The following is a 19,069-nucleotide window of genomic DNA, read 5'->3' as shown; positions in this document are numbered from 1 at the left end:
ATCCACCTCTCAAGAAAACAATAAAGTAGGATTTTATTTAGGAATTGCTCATAAAAAGTTGCCTTAGGGAGTCATGGCATCAACGGGGTAATGTAAGGCATCCCCTGAAAGGGCCTTCTCGGAGATTTAGTGAATGAAAGGACAAGTCTCACTTGCTTAGAACTCTGGAGAATAGTAGAGACTGGAGAAAGACTCCACAAACGCTGAATAGAAGAAAAAGAAAAATATCAGAACAGTCTTGCATCTTGTCCAGTGTCAGTCCTGACCCAAGACATGTTCCTCCAGCTGTGGGATTTGAGGGCTGCTGTTGAGTGAGGAGAGGGCTACGGAAATTGTCCCCAAAGAATAGCTCATGAAGATGTAGATCATGAAAGATGGATATGTGTTCCCCTAGCAGGCAAGGCGGCAAGGGTATTCTAGACTAGTTGATCCTTTTTCTAATCTATTCTCTCTCCCCTCTAGAACAACCTAGATCCTATTGCCAGATGAATCTTTCATAATGTGAATCATTCACCGATTTTTATTGGTCATATACACAAGGAAGCAGGCAGTATGATATACACCAGGGATTCTCAGGTGATGTCATAACTCCATGTAGAAAGAACTTGTTATTGTAGAAAATAATGCATGGGCCTCATTTCTATTCACTTGCACCAGTCTCATGAAGAGCTGTCATTTTTATTTTGCTATATATTTATAGACTGCTTGCTTCATTTTGGTACATTTCCCCTTCAGCCCTTCAATGGTGATAAGTCTCATCAACACCTGGTTTCTTAAGGGAATGTCATTACATCAGATGGAAATTTCCTTGAGAATATAGAAATGTCCAAGTTAAGTCAGAATCTTTGCATTTCCAGTCCAATTTTCTATCCAATAGACTCCCTCTGCCTCACCCATAGGGTAGTTACTGTAATGGAAGAAAACAGAATGGAATGGAAAAGGAGGGACAGGAAGACAACTGAAGGCAAAGGAAGGGAAGAAAAGGGAGGATATGAAGTAGCATGTACTGAACCGCTCTATAAGCCAGGTGTTACTTGAGATACCATAGTAACTAGACAGAATTCCTGCCTGCACAGTCCACACTCACTCCTCCTCTTGACTCTACTACATTCAATTGGCCCCCTCTGCTACAAAACAGAGATTCAAGGGTATCTATTTGTCTTGCTATTAAGGAATTAAGAAAAATATCCAGTACTGATCTCTAAAAACTTTCATTCCAATAATGTGATATTGTAACTCTGGGTAAACAAACGTGTGCTGCTTTTGGGGCTTTATGTTACAAGACTATGTTCGTATTATAAGATCACTGTTGCCTATTCATGCTATTTTTATAATTACATAGGTGTTAATAATAATTTCTCACATTTATGGCATAATTATAATGTGCTAGGCTTTTCACATTTGTCATTTAACCGTTAGAACAATTCTGTAGTGTAGATGCTATTATTTTTGCCATTTTACAGATGACAAAGCTAGAACTTAGGTTAAATAACTTGGTCAGCTTGTGAGTAACAGGAAAGAAGGTGACCTAGGTCTGTCTGTCTATGTCCATTCCCTCATGAATTATTAAAGCCAAACAGGAACATCAATATGGGATTCTGCTGTGAAGCTCTCTGGCCTGTGATTAAGCTCCTGGAGTTAATACGTGTCCTGCCACAAGCTAGTAACAGTGAAGAAGATGCAACTAGTCAATCTCTGTACCCCACATTATTTATGCCTGAGGTTATCTTGTCAGTCAACAGAGGTTAATTTTAAAAACCAGCAAAAAAAGTTGCATTAGATTAAAAAGAAATATATGTCCCCAACAAGTTTGAATCAACTCAACAAATAATTGCTATGCTGTCTCTAATAGAGAAAAAATCCTGATTAGGAAGCAATACATACTTAACATATATATAATCATGGAAGTTACTGGTAGAAGGGTACTTTGAGATTTCCAATATATGCAGATTCATGTATCATTGACTTGTACCTGGTAAAGTAGTAAGTCTTCTGAAACAACAGCAATTACTTTAAAAGGTAACTGCATATTATGCATGATTGCTCTATAAACCTAAAACTTCTCTTAAAAAAAAAAAAAAAAAAGTAATAGCGATCTGAGCAGGAATAGGGAAATTAGAGAAATTTCCTTGATTTAGGTTCCTGGCTACAATAGGTGTGAGGTGAGGAGCTCACAAGCTACTGAATCAGAGCCTGCAAAGAGGAAGAATGAATACAATTTCCAGTGGTCAGGAGAGTGTCACCTCATTTATGACAATACTATGTGGTTTACTGATCACTGTTTTCTGACCAGTCACTAAGGAATAATGATTACATACAATTAACAACACTAAATATTAGAGAGTTATTAGGAGAGAAAAATTATAGGCACATCTCAATTATTCACAAGTTGAGCTTCTGCTCTGCGGTTTATTCATTAGAAAATATCAATTTGGTTTTCACGAGTAAGGAGAAGAGTCAACGGCTTGCTAGTGCTGTTTTATTTATCATTCTCATTTATCTTTTGATCTTTTCAGGTGCCTTGAAGACTTCTAAGTAGCCTGCTGAATTTCAGTGGTAAGGATCCAGGGGGCCTCTTTCTCCATTCTTGTTTAATCACAAGTAACAGCTCTGAAACCAGAGGCCTTTTTCATTGTTTTCAAACAGCCACATACTTGCCCGAGCCAGACAATTTCATTCAGGACTCAATTACATCTGACCTGTCCTATTGTAATAGCCTAATAACTGCTCTGTCTCCAGTCACAGCCCCACGCAATCCGCCTTCCACCAGCAGCCAGAGGGATCTTCATAACCTGCAAACCTGATCACAGCATTCTCCTGCTTAAAATCCATCAATGGCATTATTGCCTGCCAACTAGGGCCAAATTACTACCTTAGGGTAATTCTGGGCTCATATCCATCAGTTCCCCTCCATTTGTTCTACACTCTGACCATATCAATTTATTTATGACTCCCATAACAAAACTAATTTTCAGTGCCTGCACTTGTCTCTCGGGCCAGAATATCCAGCTCCCCTGAACTTCCTGATGAGCTTCTACCTCACCTTCACGTCTTGGCTCATGCCATCTTTAACAGGGACTTCTCAGACCTCTTAAAGGGTAGTGCATCAGGTATGACACTTGCATGATGCTAGTGTAACTATACCCCGGCATACTTCTATTTGAGCACACTATTGCTAATACTTGATTTAGCGCAACTCCTTTCTCCCTCAGGTCTATGGGCTTCCATCTTTATGATCCTGTTACTACCTTACACCTGATACAACAACATTTATTGATTCATTTCCTATAATAAGATACAACTCCGCAACTCAGAAAGAAGCTATAAAAGAGGACAACTCTATTAAAGTCAGTTAATTAAAAAAACCATAAGCGTTCACTGGGATCTATCACTTTTTGGAATCTATGACATAAAAAATAAATAGCTATAAAACAAAGTCCTCATTCAATATTGGAAGCTTAAAGTTTATTTGGAGATGAAATAAAGCATATATGAAATGAATGTGACAAATTACCTATATGTATCTATATATATACATACAAAGTAAATATTTTGATAATTGTACTGATGATACACAGATAACTAGGGACATGATTATGCATAATAATGTGTTAATTATACAAGCAACATGTGTATAAAAAGAGTTGCAAGTAAACTGATAAATATTAACTGTCAATTCATAAAATAAAACTCATAGCCAGGAGACAGATACAATAATTTCAGTCTCACAAGTAATTAAAGAGAACAAGATAAAGTCACATTGGAAAAAATAAAAATAATTGTAATATTCATTGTTGGCAACGGTGTGGGGAAATGGGCATCTTATATAGCTTAATTTGGTACACACTTTCTAGATAGCAACCCCGGAATACTAAAATCCAACATATAAACCCCTTTATCGAGGAATTCTATCTCTATTTTACCTAAAATCAGTAAAGTTGGTGTTAAATTAAAACTGTGAATGATGAGAGTATTTGCCTTATTAAAAAACAAATGACTAGATATCCCAAACTAGGGGATTAGTAATAAAATTTTAGATTGATACACAGATTAGCATGTAATAAAGCCCTTAAAACTAATGGTGTAGAATTGTAAGTTGACATAAAAGGTGTTAACAATATGTCATGTAATAAAGCAAGTTATAAAAGAACAGATGTAGCATAATAATATAACTGAATGCAGACAGCTGAAAGGTAAATCACCAACATGTTAACAGTACAGTACCTGAAATAAAGTTCCTCTTTTTATTTTTTGCATATTTGTATTTTTAATTTTTCTATAACAAGAATATATTCAATAGTGCTTTCACTGGTAAAAATTGGCTTTTTAAATAAGGTATTAAAGGAAAAGATACGGACTTGCACACCCAGGGAGGGTTTAGCAAATATTGCATCTCTTGGGCTGTGTGAGAGACGGCAGTGAAAACGGCATGATCGCAGACGTCAGGGACAAGACTGAGCATCAGAATATGATCACTATTTTAAGAAGTGCAGACGAATTTTCTCAGGAAGAAAAAAAGTGTATTTTGATGTGGCAGGAATCAAGGATATTGAAGCACAAGTATATTATGAAAGTCGTGTTGCAAGCAAATGTACTTGGCAGTAATATGCAAGCTACATGTAAGCAGAGACCCCGGTAGTACTAAATACACCTCTGAGAAAACTACTGCAATTTAAAAGTACTGCTATGTGGGCTTAAAGAGGAAGAATCACACTGAGAGACATTATTAAGAGAAAGTAGTGGCCAGGCACCCTGTCCCTCCAAGGAGTATTTACAACTGCTAATACCTTTTCCTAGAATGCCCTTCTTCCAGGTATTTGCTTTGCTCAAGACACTGAGTTTGGCTCAAATGTCACCTTCTCATTGCAACTTACCCCCCCCCCTCAATCCCTCTTACCTTGCTTTATATTTCCCCATACCTCTTATCACTTTCTAACCTTCTAGATGGCATATTTCTTTTGTTTACTGTCTGTTCCCCATATAAGTACAAACAAGGGCAGGATTTCCTTTTGTTAACTAATGCATCCCCAGGGTCTAAAATATTGTTCAGCCAATAACAGGTGCTCAACAAATGCTTATGGAATGAAAAAATAACTGGATATAAAAAGGAAAAGAGGGAGGGATCTGGAATAACACAGCTATAATTAATAGAGACAGATTTTCCAAACTATGATGAAATTTGAGGTTAAGATAATGATTTGGTATTTGGACAAGCTGACTGGATGAAAATTCTGATATCCAAATGGGAAAAATGCCCTGGAAATTAATAGCAAATACAGGATCATGACTTGGGTGAAACTGCATAATTGGAGGAAAGGGAATGGTGGACTTGTGAGTACTTTGTGAAAGTATAAAGGAAGCATGACTCTAGATCAGAAAGGAAAAGAGAAAAGGGTAAAGAACTAGGAAAGATTTACAGGAGAGATGAGGAGTAGAAAGCAGCAAGGGTGTAGGACAGAAGGAACAACTGGAAAATACACAGAAGACAAAGAAAACTAGAGAATGTGGCATCTCTGAATCGAAAGGAGGGTTTTAAGTGTATAAAGGGACAAATAACGTATTTTGTACAATCTTCATGAGGAAAGCCCCGAAAATGCTTGAAAGCAAAGAGAAAGGAGTCAATGGAATCTTAGATATTAGGTATGGTAAGTAATGGCATTTGAGTCATGGGTGAGGGAAAACAATGCATGAGAAACATAACTGGCGACAAAGAAGGTGGCTTTTGAAGAAAAATAAGGACAATTTCCTCTGACACCAGGAAAGGGAAAGAGAAGAAAACTATGAGAAAAGGATAAGGAAAATAAAGAAATGTATAAAAACTGAAGAGTCACATTCTTTTAGATAGCATAGGTGGGGAGATGATGTGTGAAGAAAGGGATTGGACAACTGGGACTGGGGGCATGGAAGAGAGAAAAGGGCTAAAAGAGAGCCCACCAGGAGTGAGCCTGGGTGTACAGAAGTGACTGTCAAATAGCAGCAGAGACCAGAACGAAGTTTGAAAGCATCAAGTTCTAATGAGTCAAATCTGCAATGCCTTGCTTGCCTCTAGCAGTGATGTTCCTCATGGGAGAAGAAACAAAGAGAGCACAAGTTAGATGTAACCTATGCTTAGGAATCTGCTAGATGAGCAAAGATGGAAAGATTGTATTAATGAAGAAGTAATTCTGTGTTCCTTGTTGGGAGGGAAAATCCCTGAGGGCAAGGAGGGCAGCAATCCCTGAGTCTGGGGCTTTGAAAATAGCTTCACCACAGAAGCAACTATCGCTGAGGAGTATTTCAAGGATGGGGGTAAGTAATAACTCTGAGTCCTGAGCTGAATCTTTCAAGGAATTAGAAGCCTCTAATTTCTCACCCCTCCCTCCTGCTGAGACAAGAGGAATGGGAAGAAGCAAAAATCAATGAGATTAGAAGATTCTTACCAGGGGATTGCTAGTGAGGCTGATGATCCTCATCAATTGCTTCAAGGGGGTGGGTGAATGGAGGGGTGGAGGTGCCATTAATACAAAAGCGGTAATTGTCTAGTTTTTTTTATTTCAACATATTAGGTTCGTTAATGTTAAAATAAACTGCATACAACCCACTAAAAAACAAAGTTGTTTTTGTCATATATAGTTTAAGATTACTAAACCATTATTCTTTCGTATTAACACAGACTTTCCTTTTTAACCAAAAATCCCAAAACTTCCTGTCAGTCCAATAAAATCAACTATAGTACAGAGATGGTCTCTCCACCTTCCTCAATTTCCCCACCACTCACTCTGCCCCAACTGCCTCCTCCTCCTTTAATTCCTGAAGTTAATCAAACTTATTTCCACCTCAGAGCCCTTGTGCCAGCTGTTTCAGGGTCTGCCATGCTCTCCCCTCAACCCAGCCCAGGAGGTTCTTCTGACCTTAAATGTCACCTCCTCAAAGAGCCCTCCCCAGACCATCAATCAAAGCAGTCTGGACTGCAGTCTTTATCACCTCACCCCGTTCTGTTTTGAGTTTTCTCCTCACACATTATTATCTAATAATATCCTGCTGATTCATTTTGCGGTTTGTGGTCTGCCATCTCCAATTAGAATAGAAGCCCCCTGAGGAAAGGGATTCTGTCCCTCTGGGTCACCACTACTCTAGCATCTCCTACCTCCAGGCATACAGGATACTCAACAAAGACTTGCTGATGAGTGAGTAAGAACTTGGTATTTTAATGCTAAATAGGATTGAAACTTACATAGAGCTAAAGTTTACTTCACAAAGCTAATTACCAAAAACATGAGAGATTTTAAAAAGAGAATTCTTGCATTTTCAAAGCAATCCAGAAAGTTCATATCTGTCCTTACTCTATTGCAATAAATAATCACAATTTATTGTAAATAAAGGAAAAAGCAGAAGTCCTTAACAAGGAGTCTAAATAAATAGCAATACAATTTTAAATTATCAAATGGGCATAAAATGTCTATGTTATTTTTTCCAGGTTCAGGGAGTTCTGGAAATATAGATGGATTTTAGTTTGAACACTGTGAGATTTAATTAGATAGGGCATACATGAAACAAAATGTCAGATAAATTTGCCATGGAAATAAATTCTATAAATTGTGAGTAATTTTTTTGCTGTTTGTCTTGCTATACTAGATTTAGAAAGCAGACTTAATTAAGAGGTTAAGAGGAAGCAGACTTTAATCTCTTCTCCATAAAAGGCAATCCCTAAATAAGAAATTCAGTCTCCAGCCAAGTTTTCATAATTTCTGTGGAAAGTATTCTCTGCCAGTACAATATTTTAAAAAGAAAAGGAGGGGGAGGAAATGTTAAAATAAAATTTACAGTCTTAGTGAAAAATTTAATGTTGCAGAACTCCTAATGGCATTATGTTGAACATTATTTACTAACCACGATCCTTTGAAATACAATGAAGATACATTGGTTAGGTCAAGAGTATTTAGGTAAAATTCAAAATCAACCTGTTTTAATATTTATTCCCTTAAGATGCCCATGTAGAAACCATATATCAAAAGAATTAATGAATAAGAAAACCCCAAACAAACCCAAATTAAGAAACATCTACAAAATAATTGACCTATACACTTCAAGTACACCAAGGTCAAGGAACAGAACAGAAGGTTGAGGAATTATTCCATGTTAAAACTGAAGAGACAAGTCAATTTCATTTGGGCACGATCCTTAAATTGATCCCGAACCAGGAAAAAGTAGTTATGACAGAAATTGCTGGGACAATTAACAAAATGTGAATGGAGACTATGGGTTAAAAGGTAGAATTGTATGAAAGATAAATTTTCTGATTTTTAAAAATTGAGCTGTGGTTTAGTAGGAAAAAAAAGTTTTCACTTTTAAGAAATACACATAAAAGTATTTAGAGATACTCCCCCCTATGTGGGACATGACTCCCATGGGAATGGGTCTCCCTGGAGATGAGGGATACAACTCCCAGGAATGAGCCTGGCCAGGCATCAAGGGAATGACAATACATTCTTGACTAAAAGGGGGAAAAGAAAGGTAACAAAATAAGGTTTCAGTGGCTAAGAGATTTCAAAGAGAGTCGAGAGGTTATCCTGAAGGTTACTCTTATGCACGCTTCAGCTAGATATTCCAAATGGCCACAGTATGCCAAGCCCAAATCAACAGCAGTCCTGAAAATCCCAAAGAATACCCAGGTCCCTATCAGAGACTCCATAAAAGTCTCACTCAGTAAGTTTATTTCTCAGAAACTTAAATCCTCCAAAGTGTTCCTATGCCAGATAAGTCCCCAAACCCAAAGCCTCTTCAAGAACATCAATCAGATGCTTCCCCCTTCCCTACAATGTTGACACCCCTTTTCAATATGAACAAGTTAGGATGGTCACTGCTCAGATAACCCTGAAGACTGAGACAGTGATCAAATCAGAGGGAGGAGTAGCAACAGACCAGATGGGATTTAACAAGGGATTATGCCCACTGAATCACTAAATAGATTTTTTTTTTTTTTTTTTTTAGCCTCTAGGGTATTAGAACAGCTAGAAGGAAATAACTGAAAAGGTGGAACTCTACCCCATGAAATTCCTTGAAATTTGCTCTATAACTACTTGTTAAATTGTACTTTGAAAGTTATCACTTTTCTTGTATATATGTTATATTTCACAATAAGGAAATAACTGAAATTGTGGAACTGTAACCCATAATATTTTTTGAAATTTGTTCTATAACTACTTGTTAAATTGTGCTTTGAAAGTTGTCACTTTTATGTATATATGTTATATTTCACAATAAAAAAATGTTTAAAGAAAAGTATTTAGGGATAAAGACAGAAAAAAAAATAGGTGGATGGGTGGATAGATGGATGGATGAGATAAATAAAAAACTAGTGAAAGATTTTTATGGTTGTCAAGTGAAACAGATTTACTTTTGTCCATGATTGGAGTAGTAATGAGTACTTGATAAACTGTAAGCAAGTATATCAAAGACAGAATCATATGCTACAAGAAATCAATTAAAACGTAAGATTTAAGTTCTAATTAAATATTATTACTTCAATAAAATGAGTGAAAATTAAAATTAAATTAAAAAAAATTTTGGACTAAAAATCTTTGTAAATTGGGTTATTCTTGAACAATATATGGTATTTTAGAAAAATGCTATGATGTCATTTCATCTTTAAGTTGAAAAACAGAATGAAGGCTTTAACTTTTTTTAAAAAAATTATGTATTCAAAAATCAAACTTCAGATACAGGCTGACTAAGTATTTTTTGATTGTTTTCAAAAATCTTAAATTTTAAACTGAAGCACTAATAAATAGTAAAAAATTAAAACATTATTCATCATCTCCTTAAAGAGAAGGAAAAGACATTTATAGAGGTTAGGGTCCTTGCCTAAATTTCAAACCAACACATGTGACAGATAAGCAAAAATTACAATGGATTGCTTCCCCATGCTCTGTGGACAAAAGTGACTGCTACATAACCAAATATACCACCTTTGCATAAATCTTGAATTCATCGGTGTTACTGCAAATGTTACTTTCAGTATCATTATAGTTTATACATAATTAACATTTTAGATTATTAGGATGACTTTGGTACGAAAAAAAATTAAGGGCTAAAACATTTCTTGCTTTCTCATTACTTGCCAAAAGGGTTAAAATCAAGATAAAGTCACAAAGAAAATATTGATTATATACATACGCAGAGCTTTATAGTCAATATACATCAAATATATACATGTATACATATGTGGGATTTTATAGCTATTACATTTTCAGTCTCAGTCATCCAGCAGGTTCCAAACCAACTGGGTGATGTTTAGACCCCAGATAATATATTTAGGTTGTTTCTTTCTTTTGCCAGCCTAACCCTCCTCCGACTGGAGCAAATTGTGAGTATTCAGGGAATACCAATGTTACAGTGCATCTTCAGGAATAGCATACAGGACATAGCTATACCAAAGCAGAAAAAGAAGAAACATCTTATTTGTTTTTAAATTTGGTCAAGGTTCTCTTTTGGTGAACTTGACTGACCCAGTTTGAAATTAAAGTGCTACTTTAGCATAGATGAACCTACCCACCCACACATAGCCACACACATGCAGAATTTTCCACTGAAGTTGCACATAATAACATATCAAAACTATTATCAATGACCTCCAAATCACCATCCCCAAGGCAAGAATACATGCATGGTGTTCAGGATGCCTTTTAATTACATTTTTTTTTTCAACTTTAAAGCTTGAAAGAAAAAATGATGATTACAGGCATTTCAAGTTTTTAATTAAAATAGAAATTCATAATCATTTCTAACGGGTTCATCTCAGTTTTCATTTTTCTTGCAGTGAATATTCCTGAGTCAATATTATCTATGTAACCATCAAAACTGTAAATCTTAATTTTCAAGGAACTATTGATTTAATGTTACAAAGAAATAAGAAGTAATCATTAATTTCATCATTGTGAACTGTTTGAGACATGTAGCTCAATTCATTACAGGTATTGTGCTTAAAATATAATGTCATTACGGAATAAAGAAACTTGATGGCATATCTATGTTTTTACTCACCAGTTGTTTCCACAATGCCTTCTAGGATGACGACAATCTCGAACTGTTCACTTTGCATGCCTCGCTGGGATAGGTCATAAAAGGGGCTTTTGGCATCGATCACGTGGCAAATCGTGAGCGGGGAAACAAGAAAAAGTTGATCTGCCCCTGTACTAAAACCTACATCCAGTTCAAGTTGGTCAAGGGGAAGGAACTCACCCTCAGGTGTCTGCCGAGACTAGACAAGCACACAGAAAAAGAGAAGAAATCACCACTTGCACTGAAATTTTCAAGGTAGCCCAACAGTAAATTTACATCATTGCCAACATTTTGCACTATCCTTCATCTGCAACAAAATCCAAGAAATCATTCTGTGGCTATCTTCAAGCAAATGGGCCAAAAATCCCATATAGCTCATGTGGAATACATATTATGCATAATTTAAAATATACAACTTACTATAATTACCATTCCCTAAATCATGAGCTGTGGAGAAATACCTGACCCAACGATGGTTGTTAGCACCAACTGCATAAGTGCGTGTACACGTGCTGCTGCTTGACATAAGTCACTACATGATAACTTACGGTGCACCAGATATTTTTCCTCGAAAGAGGCAATTCTTAGGGAGTTGTTAAAATGGAAAAAGGCTGACTACAACTTACAAAGAGAGTTAATTATTAGAAAGCAAAACATAATAATTCATTTTCCAGGACTTCACAAAAAGCAACAAAGAAGATATGAACTGTAATGGAATAAAGATGATGTTATCATATTAAATTATGTAATGCACACAATAGTTCACATAATAAAAATAAAAGGCAGGTGCTGTTAGCTTCAAACTCTTTAACAATAACCTGAATTAAAACAGTTTACTTGTCTATTTCAAGAATTTTAAAACACAGCAAAAAATTGCACTAGACTGAACTATCCTTCGTCATAATGCAATTTTTAAAAATTTGCATTTGAAAAACTCATATTTTATTAAAACTTTCGTAAGGTTTTGACATTTGGTCCTAGTATTAACCATTGAAAACTTAATTCAGTAAACTGTATGGATACAAAGACTAAAAGAAAAGTAAATGTGAGTATTAAAACTCAACAGATGGTGTGACCGTGTGATTGTGAAAACCTTATGGCTCACACTCCCTTTACCCAGTGTATGGAAAAATGAGTAGAAAAATGGGGACAAAAAGTAAATAAATAATATGGAGGAAGGGGTATGAGGTGGGTATGTTCTTTTTACTTTTATTTTTACTCTTATTTTTATTTTTTGGAGTAATGAAAATGTTCAAAAATTGTGGTGATGAATGCACAACTATATGATGATACTGTGAACAACTGTTCTATACTTTGGATGACTGTATAGTATTTGAATATATTTCAATTAAAAAATAAAAAAAATTAAATGGGGGAAGAGGAGTATGGGATGTTTTGATTGTTCTCTTTTTTATTTTTATTCTTATTTTCATTTTTATTTTTTTGAGTAATGAAAATGTTCAAAAATTGACTGTGGTGCTGAATGCACAACTATATGAAGAAACCATGAACTACTGTTGAACACTTTGGATGACTGTATAGTATATGAACATATTTCAATAAAATTACACTTATTAAAAAAAAACTCAACAGAAAGTAAAAGTAAACAAACTTACTCATCTTTCTTTTCTATTTATTTTCACATCATTTTCCTTATCTGTTACTTATAAGGAACCACGTCCAAGCAAATATTTAAGTTGATGGTGCTAAAAGAAGGACTGAATAGTTAGGAACTGCAGACAGAAAACTTTGGGTGTGGGAGGGACAAGTACATGCTGTTGGTTAGATGGAACTTTGAACAATCCAGTATGTATTACAGACTCTTTTCCAGGCTAATTTAATAAATAAAACAGAACTTGTAACACTTCTCTCTCCAATGAAATGATAGTTTGAAGACAACATCCTTACTTTCAAGATTCCAAAAAACACACTGGCCTTTTATGCAGAGTAAGTCTCAAAACACTAAAAAAAAAAAAAAAAAAAAAAGTGGTTTAAGATGCCCTCCATGACAAAGCAGAAGGATTTCAAGGTGGTAGTGGTTTGTTACAGCAGGAACTGCTGCAAATATTCCAAACAGCAAAATGAAAAAATTAGAGGCTTCTCTGTAGTTCAAACGAATTGAGACATGTAGCTCAATTCGTTTCAGGTACTGTGCATAAAATATAATTTGTGTAGGAAAAAATACTATTTGTATAGGAAAAAATCCAAAGAAATCTGTTGAGAATATTGTTTTCTCTACATTGTAGCTGGTTGAAAAAACACAAAGAAGAAAATGATTAGTGAGAAGAGAAAAATCCATGGGAAAAAAAACCCAATTGTACAAAAATAAAAACAGTAACTCTAACAACCAATGCTGGCAAAAACTAAGCATTTCTAAGCCAGCATGAAAAAGCTCACATTGGAGTTTTTTCAAATCACCTATTCTAAACCTATTCTCAAATTAGTAATATATGGATAAGAGCAGCACCTTTCCAACCACACAGTTGTATAGCAAGCACTGATTAATGTAACAAAGTAAAAGCCAAATCAAAAGAAAAATAAATAAAAGCAAAAAAACAGTGTCCATTGTTCTCTCACCTGCTATGAAAGAGGTGCTATATAAACACAAGCTGGTATTCTGAAGTTTATAATTAATGACCAGACTTTTTTCTCTAACTATTCTAAGATCTGCCTTTTTTTTTTTTTTTGCACTAAATGGCAGTGTTGGAAAGGATAATTTTTAAAATATCACTCCCCATTTTGTTTTGAAATATTTTTTCCAAGATATATTTTTTCCAATTATTATATATGTATTACAGCAATACTCTAATAATAGTATTATTATACTAATACTATTATATTATAGTACTAATAATAGTATTTAGAGCAATATTAAAATCGGTCTTTCTTGTTTGTCATTTATACCTGTGCCTCATTTTAAAGGTCTTAGCATAAGCTATTAAATTTTATATTCCCTGATCATCCAGCAACCCATGAAAAGAAGAGGTGGCCTAGCAACAGGCAGGTTATCAAGAAAATGCCAGACCGGAATGAAAAATATTTTATTTTTAGCAAAGTAGTTAATTCATAAGTAAGTAATTCATATGTAGGTAATTTAGACTTAAATACACATGGATTTGTTGCATTTGCCATTTGGATTCAATAAACACTCTGATTTGAAAAATCTGTTCTTTATATGCAAAATTAAGCCTATATTCTTAAAAGAAAAAAGAAAAAAAAAAAGCTCTCCATACCCTTTCAAGGTCTTGGCAGAACCAAAGATGACAGCTACCTATTATGTGCCACTATGGGGAAGTAATAATTCAATTATCTGAAAGTTATTTTCTAAGCTTATATTTTTCCCAGGTAAGTGAAGTTACTCACATAGGCATTGAAAATTATTTTCCAATGATTCCATAATGACTCTGAGACACTAAACATATCCATAATTTTATCCTCCCTTTAGGTTAGACCATAAAATATCTTAACTATCATTATTTTTGTTTGCTTCTTTGTGTAATAAACAGGGAATCTGAATACTCGTGAATTAAACAGAAGGCTTTGGCTCAGGACAAAAGGACAAGGTATGGTTTTAATGTGGCAGGTTTTTGGAGCTCTGGAATTCTGTGAAGTCTAAGCCCCAGGCTGGAGCAAGGTTATTTTATTAGTGTTTAGCCAAATACTTAACAGATGATCTGGAGTATACATATGCCTACAACAATACATTTTTTCAGAAGCATACACATTAACTTTTAGAACAGAGTTGTCCAATCAGGCTTTCCTAATTCTGGTGCAATTAACCTAAATTCCAGAGATGTGCTAAGCAAAGAAAAAATAAAAGCCTACCTTACTTTTAAATCTCCTGTCTTGTATAAGTGAAGCAAGAGAACGTTTGCTCAAGGAACATGTATATGAAAATGAAAAACAGAAAAGAAAAAGAGGAGTTGTTTGCGATTTTACAAAATTTAACAGTGTTCTGTAACTTGTGTGTGTAATAAATCAATAGCATTCCTATTCAGTCATTGTCTAATTCTCTTCTTTAGTATCAATTACCATATTTCACCCAGAAACATTAGATAATAAGCAGAAAAATTCAATATAAAAAACAATTTAACTTTCCTTCATTATGTCACCTCAGAAATTATAATAAAAGAAGGAACTTCCAGTTGATAAAAGCTTGTGCATGGTCCACATTATCACCTTAAGCTCTATAAACCTAATTCCAAAGGGAGTACTGAAGCATGATTATTTATGATAAAAATGTGTAAATGGACATAATCTAGATAAACAAACAGAACAATTTCTAAAAAGTTACAATTGATGCAGAAAGTTAAATTTTTAAAAAGCTGATAACTAAGCTTGACTTCTATTTGATGAAATGACCAATTAGAATAATAAAAACTGTGGAATGAATGAGAAAATAGTGGGAAAGAGATGGAAGGAAAGACAAAGTTAGTGGAATAAAACTAATTCTTAGAAGTTTAGACCATAATTTGACAAAATTATGAGCTGAGAATGACTTCTATGCAACTTTATTTTTTTATTTTTTTTAAATTTTCTGGAATCTTGGGAGAGAAATAGTTTCCCACCATTTAAGAGCCTCTCTGACTGCACTGTAGCAAATTCTGGAAGTTAAGAGAATAATCAAGGCAAACTAAGGCTTAATAATTTTTTTTTATTTTACTCTCTAAAAACTTATCATTTTAATATCATGAATTTTTTAAACAATTTGTACAATTTAGGTTGTAACAGTAATTTTTAAGGTAGTCTTCATAAAAAATATTGCCTTTTTATAAATAAATACTTCAACTACTTACAATTTTATTTTACAAAAGTCGATCTGTAAACAGAACCTAAGGCTCGCATTTCATTTTATGGTCACATGTACTAATTTCAAAGAAGTAATTAAAGTCAACTGCCTTTGAACTCTCTAAGGGGTGGCCTACAGATAGCCAACTACAATTATGACTACAGGTGGAAAAAGAATCAAATGTCACGGATGCCTGGAAGTGACCATTGTGGTGATATATTTTACAGATAAATAATTTTAACATTACAGATGAAAGACTGTTGAGTGTTCATTCAAAGACACACACACATACACACATACACACACACACAAACCTAGGATACACATTGTAGCACTATCCTGCATAAGATGACCCACATTTGGCAGCCCTCCTTCTGGGGGATATGTGGCCCCATGTCCACATTCATCCTGTAGAGGTACAAATCACCAATACAATCTCTTTACTCCCTTTCTCCCATCTCTCCAACCCTTAACTGTGTTCTCATTATAACCATTGTGCTCTTTCCTGAGTGATGCTCAGGGAATTTGGAATAAAGCATTTAATCACTAACATCTGACTCAGGAGATTTGCCTATATCATATTCCAAGGCAGGCACTTGTTGTATATGCCACTCCCACAAGTTCCCATTGGAAAAGGACCCTAAGGGCCAGTGGTCATGAAAGGAAATAAAAGGAAAGGAGTCTAAGCTGGAGAAAGCAAGCCATTCCTGCCTACCACCTTCCCACCATTTTATCTATAATTTCACTTCCACTCTCTAAATGTGTACATACTTAAGTCAGAAAGAAAACCCTTTGAGTAAGGTCAGAGTAATATCTGGAAGTTAAAATTCAGAAATGAGGCAAAAGCAGATATCAGGATCAGAAACAGAAGTGCCTGTAAATCAAAGTAGTTATGGAAATGGCTTTCGCATTCAGACCAAAATTAAAGTTGAGTAAAGGAGAGCACAGACCCAGAATTTTATCTCGGTTGTCTACAATAAATTTGTATGTTTCTTTTGACTCTTAAGCTTGAAATTCCATGAGTACTCAGTTGGAAAAAATTTGACAAAAATCAAGAACAAAATAAAGATTTTAATGCTAAGCTAACTAAAATTAAAAATATGCTCATTTTTATGAAAAGAAAGTACCTTAAAGAATGGAATGGCATTTATCTTGTAAAAGAGTTTGTGAGCCTTTTATACCATTCAAATGAAAAAATAGCTTTATAATTCTCTGAGGGCCTTTTATGGAGTTTATAATAACTGTGGACAGGATTTGTAACCCTACTTGCAAATTTCCCTCCTACTCTATAATATCCTCCAATCCATTAAATGCTTTTTCCTGCTTCCCATTATCAGTTGTTCTTACCTACTGCTGTTTATTTGTGGGCTTTTATGTCCCTTAATTCTGTTCACACTGTATTCCCTGAGCACAAGCCACCCTGTACTTTTCAGGAGCCATATTAAAAATAAAATTACAAAACAAAACAAAACACACTAGTACTTTTGGAAAGAGAATAAGTATATATTTAAAAGAGACCCAAGTTTTATACTTATTGGAGAAATGTTATACATGTGTCAGAGAAATCAAAGCTAGACAAATAGGAACTGTGCTATTTTTTAAAAACCTAATGAATCACCTAAGAACTTACCAGCCAACAAGGGACATAGCTCCTGAGAGTGTTGAGGTATCCAGTCTTAGACTCTTTGAACATTTTAACTAATAGCTTGGATGATGTTCAGAAGGGTTCTCTAATGCACATCCACTTGTGGAGTCAATAAAAAAAGGGGGAGGTAACTAATTGTCTCAAGATTAAAAGTAAAATGAAAATTGGCCAAGAAAAGGATCAGTCATGCAAAATAAAGTCATAAAGTTAAAAATGTAATAGCAAAAATGTACAAAGTATGGAATGAAGAAAACCAATAAATATATGAGAAAATTGAGGAATCATGTGCTCCAGAAATCCTTAGGTTATATGATTAACAAACTTTAGGACTTAAGAAGAGGACAAGAAGCCTAATGGTTTTGTAGCTAACATCTTTTTTTCATCTGCACCTGCTTACATTCTTATGGGAAAACCAGAGAGCATCCACATAAATAGGGAATAAAAATACAGGTACAAAAAATATAAGTGATTGTAGAGGAGCAAAGGAATATACTCCATTCCTTTAAATGAGTGAAAGTTAAAGGTGGCATAGCTGACCCCTAGGAAAAAAAGTTGACTGAACAGAATAGAAATATGAAGAAATAAGATTTTACTACCATGAGGAAAATGTATCCCTATATCTTTATTTCAAAATCTGGATCCAACAATAGATTTTTATGTTTTCAGCTATTTAATAATTAAAAAGGAAACTGTTCTGTATAAAAAAGGCTTGAATGGGTAACTATCGGCAAAATATATATATACACCAAATGACATTTTATGTATATATGATGGCATGATGGCAGTATTTGGATAATATTTTATGTTTTCAGCTATTTAATAATTGAAAAGGAAACTGTTCTGTATAAAAAGGCTTGAATGGGTGACTATTGGGAAAATACATATATCAAATGGCATTTTATGTATATATGATGGCATGATGGTGGTATTTGGATAATAAGTTTGTGAATTCTATAACAGTATGTCAAGAAGGATTATGTAATTCTTCCCCTAACAAGTTATATATCTAGAGCAGTCAACCATTAGTATTAGATTTGTAGAAAGGAGTTAATGAGATTTCCAAGTTCTTTAAGTCCAATACTAAATTACAGGGTCCAGCATTTCACCCATTAGTCTCAGCTCCATAATTCACGCATTGTTATTAAAACTTTCAACTGGATGATACATTAACTTAGTATGACCATGCTTTTATTAGTATCTATTCTCTAAGTTAAAACAAAAAAGGTGACAACTAAACTAAAAATTACAAGAAATGAATATGGAGGATGAGAAGAGAAAAGAGAAAGACTATCCATCTTGAAAATAAAGCTTTTTTCACTATATTTGTAATGAAATTATAGATCTCTAAAGATGCATTTCAATGTTATATCCTTTCATCTTTATTTAAGCTGCTTCCCACCCCTCCACCCACTCTAAGCATAAAAAGGACTGACCACTCCAGGCAAAAATTTGGAGTCTTTAACTTTGAATACTGAAAGAAATTTCCGTATTTTCACTACTGGGAAGACAGAAGTAAAACTGAAATAAAATTTGCTTTCATATAAACAAATAATGTAACTAAAAAAAGGCAGGTTAAGAACATAACTTCCAACAAT

General features: G+C 34.5%; 1 protein-coding gene across 2 annotated transcripts in view; it reads right to left on the bottom strand.

Annotated features, from left to right (window-relative positions):
• Window positions 1–19,069, bottom strand: part of KCNJ3 (potassium inwardly rectifying channel subfamily J member 3) — a 154,655-nt gene that overhangs the window by 131,860 nt on the left and 3,726 nt on the right. The window contains exon 2 of one of the 2 annotated variants that reach the window (XM_037849504.1): window positions 11,023–11,239. The exons of the other annotated variant lie outside the window; for it this stretch is intronic. Within the exon in view, the coding sequence (XP_037705432.1) occupies window positions 11,023–11,239 (217 nt within the window). The remainder of the gene's footprint in view (window positions 1–11,022; window positions 11,240–19,069) is intronic. 2 annotated transcript variants of the gene reach the window in all.

The sequence above is a fragment of the Choloepus didactylus genome, chromosome 9 (assembly GCF_015220235.1).
Source record: "Choloepus didactylus isolate mChoDid1 chromosome 9, mChoDid1.pri, whole genome shotgun sequence".
NCBI lineage: Eukaryota > Metazoa > Chordata > Mammalia > Pilosa > Megalonychidae > Choloepus > Choloepus didactylus.
This window is presented reverse-complemented; position numbering and strand designations above follow the sequence as displayed.